Here is a 19,652-nt window from a genome sequence, read left to right as displayed (position 1 = left end):
CTTTTGAGAAATTGCATGTATGTTTACAAAATAAAGTTTTATACATTGTAATGAGAACATTTTGTTCTATAAATAACATGTAGAAAATAAGTATGTGATAAATTTAAAGCTGTCAGCCTTATGATCATTGAATATAATTCATATTTCTCTGCTTTTAAGGTCACCATTGTTGATTCTAGGCTTCAGTTTTCAGTTGGTAAAGGAACTTCTAAAATGCATGAAAACCTGAACTTTGTAAGGATCATTTTGTCACCGTTTTGTGAAAGCTTAGTTTTCTTCCTTTTTTTCTTTAATTTCTTTTACAAGTTCGTTAATGAAGAGAAAGCACCTGTTGATTCCTACTGCGACAGTTTGTTAAACATGGGGTCTGTATTCTTCCCCCTTTAGGGAAAGGTTCATTCCTTGAAAGTAACTCTTCTTATCCAGTCTTGAATCCTCACTTCTAGCAAGTTCTCTTCTAAATCTCTCTCTTGTCCCAAACACATCTCCAGCTGTTCTGCTGCTGCTGATGTCCAATGTGGAATTTCTCCAAGAGAGTCTCATCCCAAACATCCTGGGCCCTTTGTACTGAAGATGCTACAGAGAAATCTCAGGGAAGACAGCATGATGTGGACTCCTTGAAACTGCCCAGCATCCCCTGGATCTCAGAGATCAGTCAGATGTGTTTTCCAGAAATAACAGATGGGAAGCACTTGCTTTTTGTTGGAGAAACACTAAGATGTGCCTCTTGTCCAGACCATGACCTGAGTCACCTCACAACTTGAGCAAAATTGGGGGCAGAAGAATGGAAGTTCTTTAAATTCTTTAAATTTTTTTCTGTAAAGTATTTTGCACTGATTTGATAGACTTTTACAGGCAGGTTCCCAAGGAAAATGTGCATGTGTAAATGTCAAATAAAGATGTGAAAAGATGCTCAACATTATTAGTCACCAGGGAGATACAAATTAAAAGCACAATTAAATACCGCTTCCTATTTATGGAAGTGGCTAAAATTAAAAAGATTGTCCATAACTGGTACAGAGGATGTGACATCACTGGAATTCTCCATTGCTGGTGGAAATATCAAATGGTACAACCACTTTGGAAAATGGTTTGGCAGTTTCCTAAAATGTAAAACCTATACCTTTCATATGATACAGCTGTTCTACTCTTAGATATTTACCTGAGAGAAATGAAAGTACATGTCCTCATAAAGACTTATACATGAATGTTCTGAGCAGCTTTATTCCTATTTAAAAACCCTGGGGAAAAAAATGTCCATCAACAAGTGAAACAATGAATTATCATAGATCCATAAAATGGAAGATTATTCAGCAATAAAAACAATCAGCTATTGAAACATGGTAAAATATGGATGAATCTTAAAATGTTGAAGCCGAATGAAAAGAAAAAGAGCACATACTGTGTTATTCCATTTACATGAACTTGTAGGAAATGCAAACTTGTCTTTAGGGACAGAAAGGGCTGACTGGCAGGGTGAGAGGTGAGGTTGGAAAGGGAAAGGGATTACAAAGGTACATGAAGAAACCTTTGGAGGGTGACTGGCATCTTCATTATCTTAATTGTGATGGCTTTATGGATGTATATATAAATATCAAAACATGATTTAGATTTATATTCTCTGCAGGTAGGAGATCTTTGCTATGTCTGTACCAGAAGACCTTGTTCAATGTTTTTTTCTTCCATAAGGCACGTTCCAGCAGACCCTCCCTGCTATTTTCTGCCAAGAGTGTACCTAAGGATTGGAATAGAGACCCATGAAGGATTTCTCAGCTGATGGAACAGCTAAAGGTAAATTTGGAGCAGGATACTGAATCAAAAGAGTCCTTTTGGTGCAAGCTCTGGCTCTATAGAGGAAACAAACCACTACCAAGAGGAGCAGAAACATAGCTCTAAGACCTAGAAGAGTCTGGAGAAAAAAGCCAAGAGGTGCTTTTTATTCATTCATACTAAGAAAACTCAAATGTTGAAGAAATAAACTTCCAAGATTGAAAACATTACCTTTGTATAAAATTATCTCAAAGTTTTTATTAAATGAGAAACATCACTAGCATTCTCTTCTTTCTGTATTGGTAGACAACTCTGACTGCTATCTAAAGTTTTAAGTGGTCAATGCTGTCTGCTCTACTTCTGCCTTTTAAAGAGTCCAGTCAACCATTTTCCCCCATGTTTTCTCCTGGTGATACAAAGACAGTGCTCTTTTTTCAGTATCAAACGTGTGGGATACTAAGCTAAGATGGACACCCCTTGCTTCAGTCTAATAGAAATGTTGGAAACAATATTAAAAAATCAATTCTAAGTATATAGCTTATTTTTTTAAGTAAACAAAAAGCAATCTATAGGTTCCAGAAAACAAAAGGAAGTCAAATGATCTTATCTCTACCCTTTATTTCCTAAAATCCTAATCTTTAAGAATAACTAGATATCAATTTTCACCAATGTGTTTACTCTTATCCCTTAACTTGCTTTTTCACTCGAGAAGACACTCAGAATATCATGAACATCCTTGGATGCTGGTGAGTATTGGTCCACCTTAGTTAAGTTAATGTGGCTGCACAGTATTCTGTGAAGGAATCCTGATTTACTTAACCATTCATCTGTACTGTCACACATTAAGTTGATTTCAATTACCGTTCATATAAATAATGCTACACAATGAGCAAATTTGAGTATTCACTTAGTATTTCTGTAAGATAGACACATACTGCTATATTTGCTGGGTCTGATGCTTTAGAATTTTTGATAGATGTTACTAAACTAATGATCAATAGTGTTTGAAATTTTTACACTTCTACCAACTCTGTGTAACTGCACTTTTACCCCAGCTACCACCAAGCAATCTTTTTGTTGTTGCTGTTCATCAAATTTTTCATTTGAAATTTCATTTACAAAATCTGTGATCACTAGGAGACTGATTATTTAGCATATGTATGTTACCCACTCAGTTATTTCTGCTTCTGTAAATCGCCTCTTTATATTCTTTTGCCCAGATTTTTTTTGGATTCCTAAACTTTCTTGAGCTCTTCCTATTAGTAAAAATGTTAATGCTCTATTATACGTTATAAGGTTTTTCAATACCATGTGTTTTAAATTTTTATGATGCTTTGCTGAACAGACTTTTTAAAAATTAATGTGTTAAAATGCATTGCTCTATTCCTTTACGTTGCTGTATCTCAAACCTTTGCATCTGTTAACAAAACAGGCTGATGTAGTTTCTTTCATTATTCTGATTTTTATAGAGAAGAAAACAGAGCCATGGAGAGATTAATAACGTTCCCAAGGTCCTGGCCTCATTTTAGAATCCAGGCCCTCTGAATGCACAGCTTGAGCTCTTTACCAATTTTGGGAATATCCAAGTCCACAAGGATGAGAAAGACAGCCGGGAATCTGAGCATTCTTTCTCCAGGACAATCTTAAATAGATAAATAATGATAAGTTCTTTCTCCCCAATTCCCATTTGTCCCAGTCATAATAGGCACCATTCCCTTGTGACAGACTTTTTATGGTACCATTAATTTGGTCATCACTTTCCTTATACCTGTTACAAACCAGCCTTGTCATCCTCAGAACATTTCTGTGTTTGACTAGCAGAGTTATCTAAAAACTGAATTTGGGTGATGTATACATGTTGTGTTATATGAAGTATTAATTTTCTGCCTTTATTGAATTTCCAATCAGGCTCTGATTTCCAGGCTCTGATTGCCTCCTTCCACAGCCAGCCATTCTGCAACTTGTCTGAAAATACAGCTGGAGGCAGAAAACCATAAATGTAGACAGAAAACCATAAACCAGTCCATGGCCTGGGGGTTGCGGACCCCTGCTCTAGATCTATCCATGTTGTTGCAAATGGCAGGAATTGTTTTTCTTTTTATGACTAATATTCCATCATGTGTGTATACCGTATTTTCTTTTTTCAAATATGAATGGACACTTAGGTTGCTTCCATATCTTGACTATTATAAATAATACTGCAGTGAACATTGAAGTGCATAGATCTTTCCAAATTAGGGTTTTTCTTTCCTTCTGGTAAATACCCAGGAGTGAAATTGCTGGATCATATGGCAGTTATATTTTTAATGTTTTGGAAAACATCCAGACTGTTTTCCATAGTGGCTGCACCAATTTACAATCCCATCAACAGTGCACAAGGGTCCCCTTTTCTCAATATCCTCGCCAACACTTGTTATGTGTTGTCCTTTTAATAGTAGCCATTCTGACAGGTGTAAGGTGGTGTCTAATTGTGTTTTTCAACTGCATTTCCCTGATGATTAATGGTGTTGAAGATCTTTTCATGTGTCTGTTAGCCATCTGTATATTTTCATTAGAAAAATGTCTATTCATATCCTTTGCCTATTTTTAATCAGGTTGTTTGTTTTATTGATGTTGAGTTGTATATGTCCTTTGTATATTTTGCATTTTTTTCCTGTTGAATATATTGTTTGCAAGTATTTTCTCCCATTCAGCCGATGGCCTTTTCATTTTGTTGATAGTTTCCTTCACTGTGCAAAAGCTTTTTAGGTTGATGTAGTCCCATTTGTTTATTTTTGCTTTTATTTCCCTTGCCTGGGAGACGGATCCAAAAAAAATATTGCTGTGTCAAAGAGCATACTGCTTATGTTTTCTTCTAGGAGTTTTATTGTTTCAGGTCTTACACTTAAGTCTATAATCCATTTGAAGTTTATTTTTGTATATAGTGTGAGGAAATAGTTGTTTCATTCTTTTACATATAGCTGTGTAGTTCTCCCAACCATTTATTGAAGAGACTGTGTTTTCCCCATTGTAATATTCGTGTGTTTTTTTGTCATAGATTAGTTGATCATGTAAGTGTGGCCTCTTAAACTATCCTTTTTTTTTTTTTTTGCGGTACACGGGCCTCTCACTGTTGTGGCCTCTCCCGTTTTGGGGCACAGGCTCCGGACGCGCATGCCCAGCGGCATGTGGGATCTTCCTGGACCGGGGCACGAACCCGTGTCCCCTGCATCGGCAGGCGGACTCTTAACCACTGTGCCACCAGGGAAGCCCTATCCTCATTTTTTAAAATTCTTTTTTCTGTTTAGCTTGGGTGATTTCCACTGCTCTGGGTTCCAGTTCACAGATCCATTCCTCTGTATCATCTGATCTACTGTTGATTCTTTCTAGTGTATTTTTTATTTCATTTATTGTATATTTCAGCTCTGTTTGGTTCTTCTTTATATTTTCTAAGCCTTTGTTAAAATTCTCACTGTGTTGATGTTTCCTTCTCCTGAGTTTGCTGAGCATCTTTATGATCATTACTTTGAACTCTTATTGGGTAGATTCCTTATCTCCACTTCAGTTCTTTTTCTGAGGTTTTGGCTCGTTCTTTTGTTTGGAATATGTTCCTCTGTCTCCTCATTTTACCTAATTCTCTGTGTTTATTTCTACATATTAGGTAGATCAGCTATAGTTCTGGATATTAGAGAAGTGATCTTATGCAGGAGATGTCCTAGGGGGCCCAGCAGCATACTCTCCTCTGATCACCAGGCTCTGTGCTCTAGGGGTGCCCCCTGTGTGGGCTGTGTGGGCCCTTCTGTTTTGGTGGGGCTGACTACTGTGGACACACTGGTAAGTGGCTGGCCCCTGGCCCAGTTGGCTGCCAGGCCCTGCCTTGTGTGGTGGCTGCTGGCCCGCTGGTAGGTGGGGCCTGGTCCCAGGGCAGCTGGTTGTGGGGCGGGGAGTGGCAGTTCAAATTCTTGAGGGGCTGCTGGCTCCTACAAGTATTTCATAGTTCTTGATGCTTTGTTTATTGAGCAATTGAGCATTACATGACTGGTGCATTATTCTTCTAGTGGAATCAGAACTTAAACGCACCTAAACATTGATGCAGTGAGCTCCTGGGTTCTTGACCAGCTTGTTTCATGTAGACATGTGGGCAGTGTTGGTGCTTGCACCTACTTCTATTTACTGCATTTCTGTGCATTCCTGGATATCAGGAGCACCTTGACCTCTGCAGAGGAGGGCTTGGCAGATGGAGAGGGTTGAGTCGTGGCCATGTTCCTACTCTCACTCCAGCAGCCAGCAAATCTCAGCTACCTCTCACTGACAATGCACTGTGATCCCCTGCAGAAGCTCATGGCCACCATAGCTGCAACCCTGTCTTCCCTCATCCTTTCCCCAGTTGACCACATGTGTCTTGAACTGCTAAAGTCCAGAGCCTGGGCAGGACCTGTGCGCGGTTGGCTGGCAGCACAGTGCTGGCAGCAGCTCAGTCATCCCTAGCTCTGCTTTGCCAACCCAGCTTCTTGTTTCTCCAATAATTTGGAACGTACAAGTTACTAACTTCTGAATATTAAACAGGATATGACTGCAAGAGATTTTCAGGGCAAGGTGATAGTACAGAACTAGCTAGGACAAGTTTTTCACATTAAATATAACAATGTAACAAAATGAACAAAAAGTAAAATTATACGTATATATGTATACCAACTGGCCAAATGGGTGGGTCAACACTACATCCTATATTGTGAGGTATGTATGACTCCTTAAGTTTCATACTATGGATTTCTGTCATCATTTCTTAAATTTGAATTTATTCAATCCTTAAACTCTCTCTTGCTCTCTGTTCTTTTTTTCCTGGCTAATGTTATAACTCTTCCCATATATTACTTAGTAATTGTTCTTAGCCTTAAGTTTTGGGACAAAGATTCTCTGATACCATTTCTTTCATTCATTTTTATTGGATGTCTCTTCTTTGTTATAATTAGCCATTTGGGGATCCACAAATGTTTGTGATTCTCATTAAGCCAATGCGCTTAACCTTAGAACAATTCTAAAACTAGTCAGGAAATACTGCAAGCAATAATATTTAAAAGCCGAAAGGAATTCTTGACCTTGGTTTGCTACCTCAACCAGAAGTATTAAATGAGTTTTAAAGTAGCTGTAGTAAAACAAGTGTAGCAATGAGTAAAGTTCAGTAATCATATTAATAAAGCAAAGAAAATCTCAAAAATAGTTGTATTATCAGAATTAATTAGATTTATGCTAAAGATGTACCTATTGTTAATAAGGAAAGAAATAATATTTCAATAAAATGTTCTAGAAAAATTGCCTTGCACTCTAACAGAAAGCAATTTAGATTCTCATATCATAGATCAAAAAAGGAAAAAAACTGCCAATGAAATACTGAATTTAATGTAAAAACAGGTGGACAAGAAAGGGCACTGAATACATGTAAACTCAAAAGAGGAATGAATGTGACTAGGGAGAGCCTTGGTTCTATGTCCTAAACAGCCCTTGGAGAAATATACAAGGAACTGTCCAGGTCTTTGTACACAGGAAAAATTAAAAACAAGTGTCCATCAAAAGAATATGGCTATAATTTATAGAAAATGTATGTGTCAATGATTAGAGATATAAAATGATAAATAATGTAAATTACCAATATAAAATTAAAGGAAGTGGCAGATAAAAGAAAATGACGCTTGATTGTAAAAGTTGATTGAAAAAAGAAATTAAATTAGCAAGCAAATGAGTTACCATTGAAATTCACTACAAAGTGATATGAATTAGAACAATGCTAAATTATTTTTTAGCCAAATAAGCAATGTATTAAATATCTAAGCAATTGTTTAAATCAAATAAGTTAGATATTAAAAATGTTCTTCTGTTTTGTGGCAATTCACCCATTCTTTGAAAATGATTCTCGAAAAACATGAAGAAAAATGTGCATGGGCATGTTAAGCCACAGTCTCCTCCACGTACTATCTTATTTTACTTCTCCACTTCACAAACAAAATTGTGAAGGTAATTGTCTATACACAATGCCCCTAATTCTCTTTCTTGTGTTTGCTTTAACCTACTCCCATCGAGTTTCTGTCTCATTAATTCTACTAAACCAGATCCTGCTAAGATCGCAGTAGCCTTTGTTTACAGGTCTGCTGGGATAGTTCAGTCCTCACCTGCCCTACAAGCGCCCCTCCTTCTTTTAAACACACTTCTTCCCTTCAGTTTTCTCTCCCCTGTTCATCCTTGTGTCCTTCTAACTGCACTGCCACTCTGCCTTAGTGCCTGTTGCAGACTCTCCTCTGTTCAACCTTTAATGCTGAGGGTCTGCAGGATTAGGTTTAGGTCCTCTTCTCGTTGTCCATTCTGTTTATAAGTGACCACATCCATCCCCATGCCCTTATTACCAGATACACAATAACTTCAAATTAATACCTCCCCCTTGGCATTTTTTTTTGACTCAAGACCCATATTTCCAGCTGTCAATAAGACTCTGCACTTATATGTCTTCCAGGCAGCTTAGAAAGGATATACTGTATAATATTATTTTTCCTTTCCAGGATCATTTGTACCTAAAACTTCCAGTGTGAGAAAATTATTTTTCTTTACTTCTCTTTGCAGTGTTCAATATACTTGAAATAAAATGAACAATAATACTGTTTTATGTCCTCTTCCCTGTAAGACTGAGAGTTTCAACACAGTAAAAACTGCATGTGCTTTATTCGCTTGTATTTCTTGATAGCAATTACACTCTGTCATTTAGGTACTCAATTTATATGTATAATCTGAATGGAATGAAGAGTAAATGTTACCATCCATTCTTCAATATCATTTACCAAATGAGTGTTTGAATTTAGAGTAAACAAACTCAAATTTTCTTTGTTAAGAGTTTAATAAATAAAACAAAGTGCAAACTTAATAACATGAAATGAAAAACATGTTTTAAAATTTTTATTACAATGTACAGATGAAATGTAATTTTATAAATTCTAAATATTATAAATATGAGAGATGCAAGAAGGAATAGATAAATAAACAATAAATAAATAAATAATATCAGGGCAGTCATCACTTAGGGACTGATGACCCTGTAGCTGAATACTTTTATATATACTTGCTTATTACTTGCTTATTACTACTGACAAGTAATGGCTGAATTAATGCAATAAATTTTGTGGCTAAAGCAGAAATAAGTCTTTTGAAATGACCAAAGATGAATGTGCAAGGGTGATGTGGCATCTTAGTCAATGAGAATCATTTCAAGGTGACCCCAGGTCTCCATCCATAATTCTTATCCTTTCTTGCAAGTTGGTTGATGAAGACAAGGATCTCATGATTTCCACTCTGACATTTTCCCAGGCACAGTCACTGTATTTCTTCTCTTTCAGGTAGAGATGGATTCCCTGGAAGTACCTCTTCACGGCCAGTGTAGGGCCCGTCACTCCCAGGGCAGTTTCTTCATCTCCCATCACCTGCACCAAGCAGGCGTCCAGGTCCTCCAGCTGCTGATGGAGTCCAGTGCGGAGTTTGTCCAGGAGGGAGGTGTCCCAGGCGGCAGGGGAGCGCTCTGTGTGGAAGAGGCGGAAGACCTGCTGGAGCATCTCGTGGAGGACAGAGGTGGCCTGGGCCTTCGGGAGCTGGCTGCCATCCACCATGTCCTGGGGGAAACCGAAGTCTTTTCTGTCCTTCAGACAGAAGCGAGGGGAGATTCTCCGCATCTGGCCCAGAAGCATGAAGTTCTTCCTGCTAATCCGCACGTGGTTCTGAGACAGGTCGCAGCCCAGAGATCCACCAGGGCCATAGCTGAACATCACCAGGGCGGTCAGTAGAGAGAGCACGAAGGCCATGGGGCAAATGAGGCTGCTGCTGGCCTGGCTGAGACGGGTGTCTGGGGGAGCCTTGGGGGTAGGTTCTCTGATGACATTCTTTCTAAGTATGGCTTTTAAATAGGGAAGACAGTTTCCATTTTCTGAAAATTTCTCTCTACTTTCACTTCCAATTTGTGTTTTCATTTAGATATTTTCTTTTGACCTAAGACGATGTAATCAATCTAAACTCTTAATTTACAATAGAAGTTTAAGTTTCCCAGTAAACTTTGGATGTGTCAATCCAAAAGAATATCAATTAAATGAGAAACTAATTAAAGGCTGAAGTATATGTAGGTATGTAAAGATTCATGCACATACTTATGTACACATTTTATTTTATTATTTTTTTCTTTGTACAATTTATTTTTTTATTTTGGCTGCGTTGGGTCTTCGTTGCTGTGCATGGGCTTTCTCTAGTTGCAGCGAGGGGGGCTACTTTTCATTGTAGTACATGGGCTTCTCACTGCAGTATCTTCTCTTGTTGCAGAGCACGGGCTCTTGGCATGTGGGCTTCAGTAGTTGTGGCATGCTGGCCCAGTAGTTGTGGCTCGTGGGCTTAGTTGCTCCATGGCATGTGGGATCTTCCTGGACCAGGGCTCGAACCCGTGTCCCCTGCATTGGCAGGCAGGTTCTTAACCACTGTGTCACCAGGGAAGTCCCTGTACACATTTCAGTATGTATAAATATTGCTCTTCTCTGTGTTAGGAACAAAATTTGTCCTTGACTCTGGACTACATTTTTACCATCCTTACTTTATACATAGGAAGTTGGAGTCCCTCATCCCTATAGGTTTCTGTATTTTGTTAAGTAATTACCAGACCATGCATGGTAAAATAAGCTGTTTAGAACCAAAGACTGGTTTTGTTTTCTGTTTTATTCAGAGCAGAGGCTTATGATTACTAGTGAATGAGCTTCTCAGGTGTTTCTCTTCTTCCTAGAATGCATTCATTCAAGTTCCGGAGGGTATTCTTCACTGGGGCCACAAGGTCAGGACTAATATACTAGATATCGCCCTTTCTTTCCACCATTTTCTTACAGCAGACCTATAGTGCTCCACAGGCTGGGCCAATACCCTCAGCAGGAATCCTGGTTCTTTTCTGGTGAATGTAGGTATGCAGATTTTAATTCCAAGATAATTAGTTGTATTTTCCAGCACCGCCTCACTCACAAGGTAGTTATCACATCTAGTAGCACTTTCCTGGAATGACAGAGTATCCTCAACCCAGACTCTCTGGGGCTGACTCCCTGAGGGCAGGCTCACCACATCCCGAGGAGTTCAGAATTCTACTGTGGAGGGGCTTGTTTCTTTGTTTGCAAAATAATTCATCTTCCAGGACCTGCACCCTTGTCCCTGGAGTGTTCGTGTTAAGGACCCTCTTTCTCAGTGGGGACCTCCTCCTCTCCTTACCTGTGTCCCCAGGTATCAAAAGTATGACCAGCCCGCAGATGCTGAAAGCAAAAGTTTGTTTTGTCTAAGTAGGTGGAGGAATTATTCAATTGCAATTGTTTCACCTTTAGTAGACAAGTTTTATTTTGCCAGTACAGCTTTTGTTGTTCAACTCTTTTAAACTGTTGAACTTTGTTACGCTCAGAATTTCTGAGTTGGCTATAGGGAATTCAGTGATGATGCTGTCTCTCATTAGAAGTTTATGTCATAGAAACTAGTGACCTTCAGTTGTTCATTCAGTCTGCGTATTTCTACTGGGCTTATTTGTTTGTCCATCTCTGCCTCGTGCTCAGAACGTAGAGCAGTGAGGCCCAGATTATGTCAGAGAGAAATAGCCTGGTTTCCTTTACTTATTCACAATGTTTTGTTTTAAATTTAAATAACAACCAAAAAAATTTAGGAACTTATTTTTTACATAGTGATTTACTGGCCATAGTTACTTTCCATTTCATCCTGAGGTTAATAAAATGGGAAGTAAAAGAATGGCAAAGGGGTTTCACCTTATTTTCTATGATTTTCAAGACTTGAGATTTTTTTGTTTCTCATTTCAACTTTCCTAGAGAGCAAAACTTGAGAGCTGTTTGTGGGCAAAAATAAAACAAAGGTAATTCTGAATGTCATAAAAGTGAAAAAAGAGAAGTGACGTTTCTGCTGACAAAATGGCAAAGTGTAAGTTAAACCTAAAAAAAGCATCAACCAGGGCTTCCCTGGTGGTGCAGTGGTTGAGAGTCCACCTGCCAATGCAGGGGACACGGGTTTGTGGCCCAGTCTGGGAAGATCCCACATGCCGCGGAGCGGCTGGGCCCGTGAGCCATGGCCGCTGAGCCTGCGCGTCCAGAGCCTGTGCTCCACAACGGGAGAGGCCACAGCAGTGAGAGGCCCGCGTACCGCAAAAAAAAAAAAAAAAAGCATCAACCAAAGAATAGAAGGAATCATCGTATTTGCAAGATGTTAAGCAGCCACAAAGAGCCAAGTGAGTCCAAAAAATGTCCATGTTGTCCTGCCCTGAAATGGGCTCCCAAAGTGGTGAAGGAAGATAGAAAGACAAAGGACGAAAATTATTTAACATGTAAATTAGAGAGCCCTCTCATCGGTCAATTGGTTACGAAGTCTGTAACCTAAAGCAGAGATTTGAGAGATCTAGGCTAAATTGAAGCCCTTCCCTGCTACCTGAGCAATTCACACACACACATACACACACACATGCATGCACGCATGCTCACTTCCTGGTTAACTTTGCCAATTACAATATTGGATTACCTTAATAGTTCTCAATTCTATGCAAATAGACTGTCAGTTGGCAACAGTTGTATTCTCTGAAATTCCTTTATGTATGTCTGTGTTCACTCTTACTACTGAGTCAATGTGGAAGGGATGCAAGTGCAGTCATTATTCAAAGGGACATTGAGAATTTTCTCCCAACTGTAAAGTCAAGCAACACGATCTCATACTGGGAATGGATTTGAAAAACTGACAACATACTCTTAAGAAAGAGTTAATGCACCTTCAAACAGGAGCTATTTCCTCTGATTCCCCTTGCATTTCCACACCCAGAATGGCAGGCTCTAAGCCTCCAAGAGTCCTACAGTATGTAAAGCGAATAATGATTCAGGAGGCTTGGCCAGCTGAGCAGCCTGGAGGCAAGGAACACATTCTGACCCTTCTCTCCACACAGCTGCCTTAGCCCAAAGACATGTCCTGCCTGAAGCTGGGAGTATTTTCCCTCTCTAAGATGCAAAGCTAAGGAAGCAGGCTTAGCCAAGTTATTGGTGTCAGTTCTTTCCAGGAAAGAGCCTCTTTTAGCTCCGAAGAAAATGCTAGTGGAAGAAGACAGACTTCTGCCTAGAACAGAAAGAATCCTGCTCTGCAGACTTGGTCAATGTCCTAGTCCATCTTGGCCAGTAAGTGGCACTCTTCTTCCATAAGTGTTTTAACAGCCTCCAGAGTAAAATGGATCCTGCTTTCCAGTTCATTTTTGCTACAGCTGCTGTCACAATATTGTAACAAGAACATCCCCTCATTCCCAAAAATATTCATCAGAAGAAAAACAATAACCTCTTATATAGGAGTTTCTGAAAAGTCCAGAACTTTCACTCAACTTTTGCTTTGTACTCTTAAGGGGAAATTGGTGGCCAGAACCACAAAGGAACAGGACACAGCTGTATGAATGGCTGGTGCAGGAAAAGGAGGAGTGAATGAGGGGAGCATACTGCGAATTTCTACATTGGAGAGGAAGTACAGGCATACTTTGCTTTATCGCACTTCACAGATAATTGCACTTTTTACTAATTGACAGTTTATGACAGCCCTACGTCAAGCAAGTCTATCGGTGCCATTTTCTAACAGCTTTTGCATACTCCATGTCTCTGTGTCACATCACCTTAATTTTCAGGAGTGTTCAAACCTTCACCGGCAGAAAAATTCTGACTTGCTGAAGGCCCAGATGACCATTAGTAGTTTATAACAATAAAGTATTTTTAAAATTAACGTATGTATGTATGTGTGGTCAGGCCACTCAAGATGGCTGCTCTCTTGCTCTCTGTACATCCCCTGCCCCACCAGTGCCTGCGTCTTCACCTACACCCTATGCACATGACTGACCTCCTTCTGTACTTGCACCAGGCCCCAGCTAGTTAGTTATCTTATCAAAGGGGCGGTGAGGGGCGTGCCCCTCTAATGGTTTCCCTGGTAACTAATGAGCCCACCTGATGTCAATTCCCCTAGAACTGGCAATCTCCCCTTTGTTAGGGGAACCACTGACCAAAACTGCCCACCCTGGCCAGGCAAGACAGTAGCCACCTGCATAAGTTATCTTACAACAGCAGGTCCTGGTAAGGAACGTGGAACTAACAAGCTACCACCAACCAGAAGATTTCCGGAAAGGTCAAAAAGAGAGAGGAAACGCCAGTCCATATGTCCTACCGACCTCCCAGAATCCTTCTTACTGGAATCCCTCTTGGCTGAACGATAGGTGCGCCACCAGGAAGGACCCTGAGTCAGAATGATTGCTCAGAGACAACCCGGAAACTAACCCCATTACCATAAAACCTGAGACTGTGAGCCACGTGGCAGTTCTCCTGGGTTCCCTTACCCTGCTGCTCTCCTTCCGAGCACCCCTCCCCAATAAAGTCTCTTGCTTTGTCAGCACATGTGTCTCCTTGGACAATTCACTTACAAGTGTTAGACAAGAGCCCACTCTCAGGCCCTGGAAGGGGTCCCCCTTCCTGCAACACCTTCCCCCCCCAGGATCGAAGACTGCCACCAAGTCTGGCCCACTGCGCACCGCACACGGTGGGGTGTCACTCCAGGACCTTGCTTCAGACGTGTAAGCTCCCCCGTCCATTAAACCATTGATGTCTCTGTTGCTGACTCTGGGCTCTTCAATCTTGAAGCTGGGCAAGCACAGGACTTGCAGGCCTGTGAGGTGCAGTCCAACAATTGGCGGAGCAGCCAGGAGCCCGAGGAAACTGCCATGAGCACAGAGATGTTGGAAAATACAGGAAGGGTAATGGAAAGTTGCAGAGGCTGTCCACTAGCATGCAGGGCCCGAAAATTGCAGGGGTAATCGTGTGGTGGCTCTCTACTAGTTTGTGGTGGCTGTCCTTGGTTAATGGGGGCTGCCAAGAGATATGGAGAACAATGGTCTCTAATGGCTCCGCTATTGTATCAAAGTGAGCCTTTTGTAATTGGTTAAGCCAGATTTCTAGAAGGAATTGGTATTTCTCTTATGCCTTTGAGATGTAAATGATCTACCTGGGCTCTCTGGAACTTAATCTTATGTGATCTCTAAGAGTAAAGGAGAAAGAAGAGCTTTTAGGTAAACTCTGTAGAAACAAACTATGTTTGGGGAATGTCTATATAAAATAGTCTCTCCAGATTTTGGTAACTTGAAACTAAACGAAGTTAAATGAAGAGAATTCATTGACTATCTGGGTCATTTCAAATAGGATAAAATATTGAAACATTAATTGCTGGGCAGGCCTAAGATTATCTACCCTTGCCTTCTTAGGAGAGAAAGACTAAAGTGTAAGTTTCCAATCAGGAAATGTACAATTACTTGCTTCTTGGTTTTTGCGAGAGATTAAGGTTTTTAAGGGTTAAGATTATAATCGGTTATAATTCTAGTTATTGTAACCAAGTTTATTTATGGATTACATTGTAATCAGGTCCTTAACCATGGCTTTTTAAGTCTTCTGTCATTTATAGACAGTGTTTGTTGTACTCTGATGTGTTTGCAAAAGTGCTTCATCTTCAAGAAGATTCATAGGAAGGACTTTTTGACAATAACAGGTCTCTGATAAATGTCAGATTATACCGCTGAACAGGGTAAGAAATTAAGGTATCCTAATGGAAAACCTGATGGCTTCATAAAAAGAAAACAAAAAGATTGGTTGCTGAGTGAACTGGTGAATATGGTTATAATTTTTATGGGTTTTGTCTGGAAAGTTACTGGTATTTATCTGTGTTTTCCAGATAGAAGGAAGCCCTTTCCCTCAAGTTGGTTATGATTTACAGCAATTTTGGTAAACTACACCTGTGGGTAGAATTAAAACATTTTTCTTTTCTCTCTGCCTGGTCCCTCCAGAAATTGGAGACTCGGGTTCTGAGCAGACTTATCAGGTGAATGGGAAAGACTGTCTCCGGGCATGTGCAAGAATCTCAATATTTTGGGGACTAAGAAATCCACTGAGGCAGAGCCTGATGGCAGGCCTTGGGCATGACTTTCCTGGCCTTGAGAAGCCTGTTGGGAATTCAGTCTGAGACTCCTTCTGAGGAGTTCTACCTCAGCCAGTTTGGAGGAGCCTATATGATCAATTGACCAGACTTGTTTTGCAGACAAATTAGTCTTGATTTGTGGAGATGAGGGTAATTTTAGAGAGAAAAATATATGTTTCAGTGGATGTTAAATTCTAGTTTTGCTAATTGAGGTCTAGATTTATTGTGGTGGTCTGGAACTGAACCTACAATACTCTGAGCTACGCCTGTAAGTAACTGTGGTATGTATGAAAATAAAAGAATGTGATTCAGAAAAGCAAGGAGGGGAGGGCAAAAGGAGCCAGATATCAAAATCTGCAAATTAATACTATACATATTTCACTTCAGTTTAGAAAACTAACTTCTCTTCCAGATGTTTATGCAGGCCGCCATTTTGGAACTGAAAATACACATCAGTTACCTTTGATGTGAAGAGTGACTATATTTCAGTCTTCTCCAGAACACTTCACAGAATTCCATTTCTCAGACTGTCATGTTTTTGCAGGTGTTGAGAAAGAGGTGGGAGACTTCACTATTCTGATAGATATCTATATGAAAAAATAAGAAAATAGTTACCATATTTAAGCCCTAACTCTGTGGAAAATAGCCTACTAAGTGTTTTAAAATGTGTTAGTTTAGTACAGTAATTCGTAGAATATTTTCACCTTATTGTACCTTTGATAAAACTGAGGCTCAGAGAAGTTAGGTGAATTTTCTAGGATCACACATAATTGCTGGCAGAGTCAAGAGTCACTACAGAACCCTATATTGCATATTATAGGCAATTGAAAAAGTTTCATGTTTTAGAATTCTATTCAGTTTTAAAATATACTTTGATCCCAAAATTAAATAAACGTCTTGCTCCCTTGTTCTCTTTTTATTGGTGCATACTATTTTATTTCTTTTTTGCTGGTTTCCACCTATTCTTTACCTTAGATATTGTGGAAGAGAACTTCCTTGATCCAGTTTCAGTCTTCCATCTTATGAAGGAATTGTCCCAGGCTATTATACTCATTGCAATTTGGTTATCTGTGCATCCCCAGGAGCCTGTGATTTTCATAAAATTGATGCTCCACATTGAGGAGGAAATATAAATTTAATCAGGAAGAATGCAAATAATGTTAAAGAATAGAAGAATTCTTAGCATACCTATCTCTTCTAGAAAATGAAATGAGATTATAGTAGTAATACTAAAAACTGTGATAAAGGGAGAAATTAGGTAAACAGATTATTAAATTTCAATTCTGAAATTGAATTATCAGTATTAATTAGATTTAAGGTAAAAGATATATCTGATGTTAACATGATGGAAAAACATTTCAATAAATGCTTCTAGGGTGATTAGTTAGCAATCTAGGAAGAAATCAAAATAAAATCTCATCTCATACCATATGTGATAGTAAAATCTTGATGGAATGGAGAATTGACAGTAAGATTAGATTTAAAAAGGAGAGAGGAGGCCCACAGTAACCTTGTAAGCTCATGAGAAATAGCTAACCTATTAAAAAAAGTTGGTTATTTTTTAATATATACAAAATTTTAACTTCAGATGAAACAGGACATGGCTACAGAGACTTGCCTGGCAAGATGCCTGAATGAAGCCTGATCTCAGAATTTCCTCACCCAGAAACCAACAAAATAAGGAAAATTAAGTAAAATGTACAAAATACATAAGCAGCCATCAAAGAATGGAAGAGGAATAATATTTGAAAAGTGTTAAGACATGAATTAGGGAGGAACAATGGAATAGCTCATTTTATATGTCAGCTTGGCTAGACCATGGTACCCAGATACTTGGTCAAACACTATTCTAGATGTTTCTGTGAAGGTAGGTTTTACATGAGATTATAGGAATTTGACATTTAAGTCAGTAGACTTTAAGTAAAACATATTACCTTCCATATTACAGGTGGGCCTCATCCAATCAATTGAAGGCCTTAATAGAAAAAGACTGACCCTCCCAGGAATAAGAAGGAATTCTGCCAGATACTGCCTTTGGACTTGAACAGCAACTCTTCCCTGGGTTTCCAGCTTGCAGCCTACCCTGCAGATTTTGGACTTGCCAAGCCTCTACAATCACCTAAGCAAATTCCTTAAAATATCAATCTCTCTCTTTCTCTGGTTCCCGCTGGTTCTGTTTCTGGAAAACCCTGACCAATACAGGCTGGGAAGCCAAATGTTTCCAAGCCTTCTCCATCTGCTGAATGTTTCCATCTGCCCCTCCTCCAGAGGGGAGAACAAGATAGCAAAGGACAAAAGTCTGTTGAAATTTTACTAAGGCCCTGGCCAACGCCAAGTTGGAGAACAGCAAATCCAAATGTTGAGTGAGTAACCTCAGGAAAAGATTGGAGACACACACACAGTTGCAGGCCCTCCCTGCTACCTTAGCAATTTACACATACTCCCCAGTGAAATACCTCAGTGAAGATATTGATTACAGAAATTCCTCTCAACTTATACCAAAATTGATACATTTGAATTTTAAAAAATGTCACTAAGCTCTCAGATACTATTCATTCACACTTCTTAGTTTCTCTCTTTTGCTACCTAGGCAGAATTTTTACTACTGAGTACAATAGATGTCAAGATTGTTATTCAAAGTGGCAATGAGAATAGTTTTCTATTTAATAATAGTTGAAGTCTCATATTTGGAATAAATCTGTGAAACTAAAATTTTATTTTTGACAGTTGTTTAATGCATTATAAACCTGAGGTTTTCCTCGTTATCATTGAATTCCATGTCCAGGTTGGCAGCTCTGCCTGTTTTGTTGTATGTGGAAGGAGTAATTCAAAGGGAGGCTCTGGTCTGCATAGTGGGCTGTAGGAAGGGAACACATTTTTGTCCCTTTGCCTGATCCCAAAGAGTCCATGCCCTGCCTGAAGCCAGAGACTGGAGGCTCTTTCTCTTTGTAACAGAGAGTAAAGAAACAAGTTTATGACAGCATTAGAATTAACTGGTGCCAAGAAGAAGCCTTTTTGTAGCATGAAGGGACATCCCCAGTAAGTGGTAGGATTTCTGCATAGATCAGAGGCCTGCCCTCCAGTCTTGGTCGCTGCACTTAGCGACCTGAGGGCTGTCTTCCCTGAGAGGAGCTTCATCTTCCCACCCATAAGCTGGATCTTGCTTTGTTTCCTTTTAGCTACAGCTACCATTACATCATAACTCAGCTGAAATTAAGGAAAGCCTCTCTTGCAGATGTTTCTGCAAAACCTAGAAGTTTTATTTAACTTTTGCTTTCTACTTGTGTTGTTCTGCTTTTTAGGAAACCATTAAGCTGAAAAAACAGCAGAAGGGAGTTGTGTGAATGGTGAAGAGTTTAAGTGAATAAGAAGGATGGTGTGGGAATTTCTACCTTGGAGGGAAAGGAAATATTGTGATATGGGAGTGTATCCTGGAAGGATGAGAGGGAGGGAATGTGCCAGGTGCCAGAACCATTAGATAGATAGCATGTTCTTCTGCCATTTATCTAAATATTTATTCCCGTCTCTCAGATATCAATACAAGCCACCATTTCATCTCTGAATGTAAACAAGACACTTCTTTGAAATGAGGGACGAAATGACAATTTTTCAACCTTCTCTAAAATTCACGACAGAATTCTGTTTTTTTAGGCTGCCTTCTTTGGAGGTCAGTTACTGAAAAGTAGGTCACAGTTCCTGAGAATTTTATAGAAAGAGACATATAATATTCTCATATACAACTGTCTGAAGGAAAACGGGAAAAAACCTAGTATATTTTAATTCCTTACTCTAATATATGATGCTAAATGCTTTAAAAAGCATGAGTTCATTTAATATGCATAAAAAATCTATAAATATTTTGAACCCATTTTATTTATAGA

The 19,652-nt window shown here is 39.3% G+C and overlaps 2 protein-coding genes across 2 annotated transcripts in view; one reads left to right on the top strand and one right to left on the bottom strand.

Moving 5' to 3' along the window:
* Positions 1-13,542, top strand: part of IFNE (interferon epsilon) — a 31,725-nt gene extending 18,183 nt beyond the window's left edge. Inside the window, 3 exon segments of the mRNA XM_060155169.1 lie at positions 1,690-1,791; positions 9,129-11,765; positions 11,985-13,542. The gene's annotated coding sequence lies outside the window, so the exon portion shown is untranslated.
* LOC132523693 (interferon omega-1-like) lies at positions 9,000-9,674 on the bottom strand. The gene has a single exon (XM_060155173.1). The coding sequence runs from the start codon at positions 9,585-9,587 to the stop codon at positions 9,000-9,002; it is 588 nt and encodes a 195-aa protein (XP_060011156.1). The 5' UTR covers positions 9,588-9,674.
* Positions 13,543-19,652: the final 6,110 nt, after the last annotated feature.

This window comes from Lagenorhynchus albirostris, chromosome 7, assembly GCF_949774975.1.
Source record: "Lagenorhynchus albirostris chromosome 7, mLagAlb1.1, whole genome shotgun sequence".
NCBI lineage: Eukaryota > Metazoa > Chordata > Mammalia > Artiodactyla > Delphinidae > Lagenorhynchus > Lagenorhynchus albirostris.
This window is presented reverse-complemented; position numbering and strand designations above follow the sequence as displayed.

Bases quoted from the DNA above. Each gene is read 5' to 3' on its own strand.
- LOC132523693 (XM_060155173.1), bottom strand. From the start codon at position 9,587: ATGGCCTTCGTGCTCTCTCTACTGACCGCCCTGGTGATGTTCAGCTAT.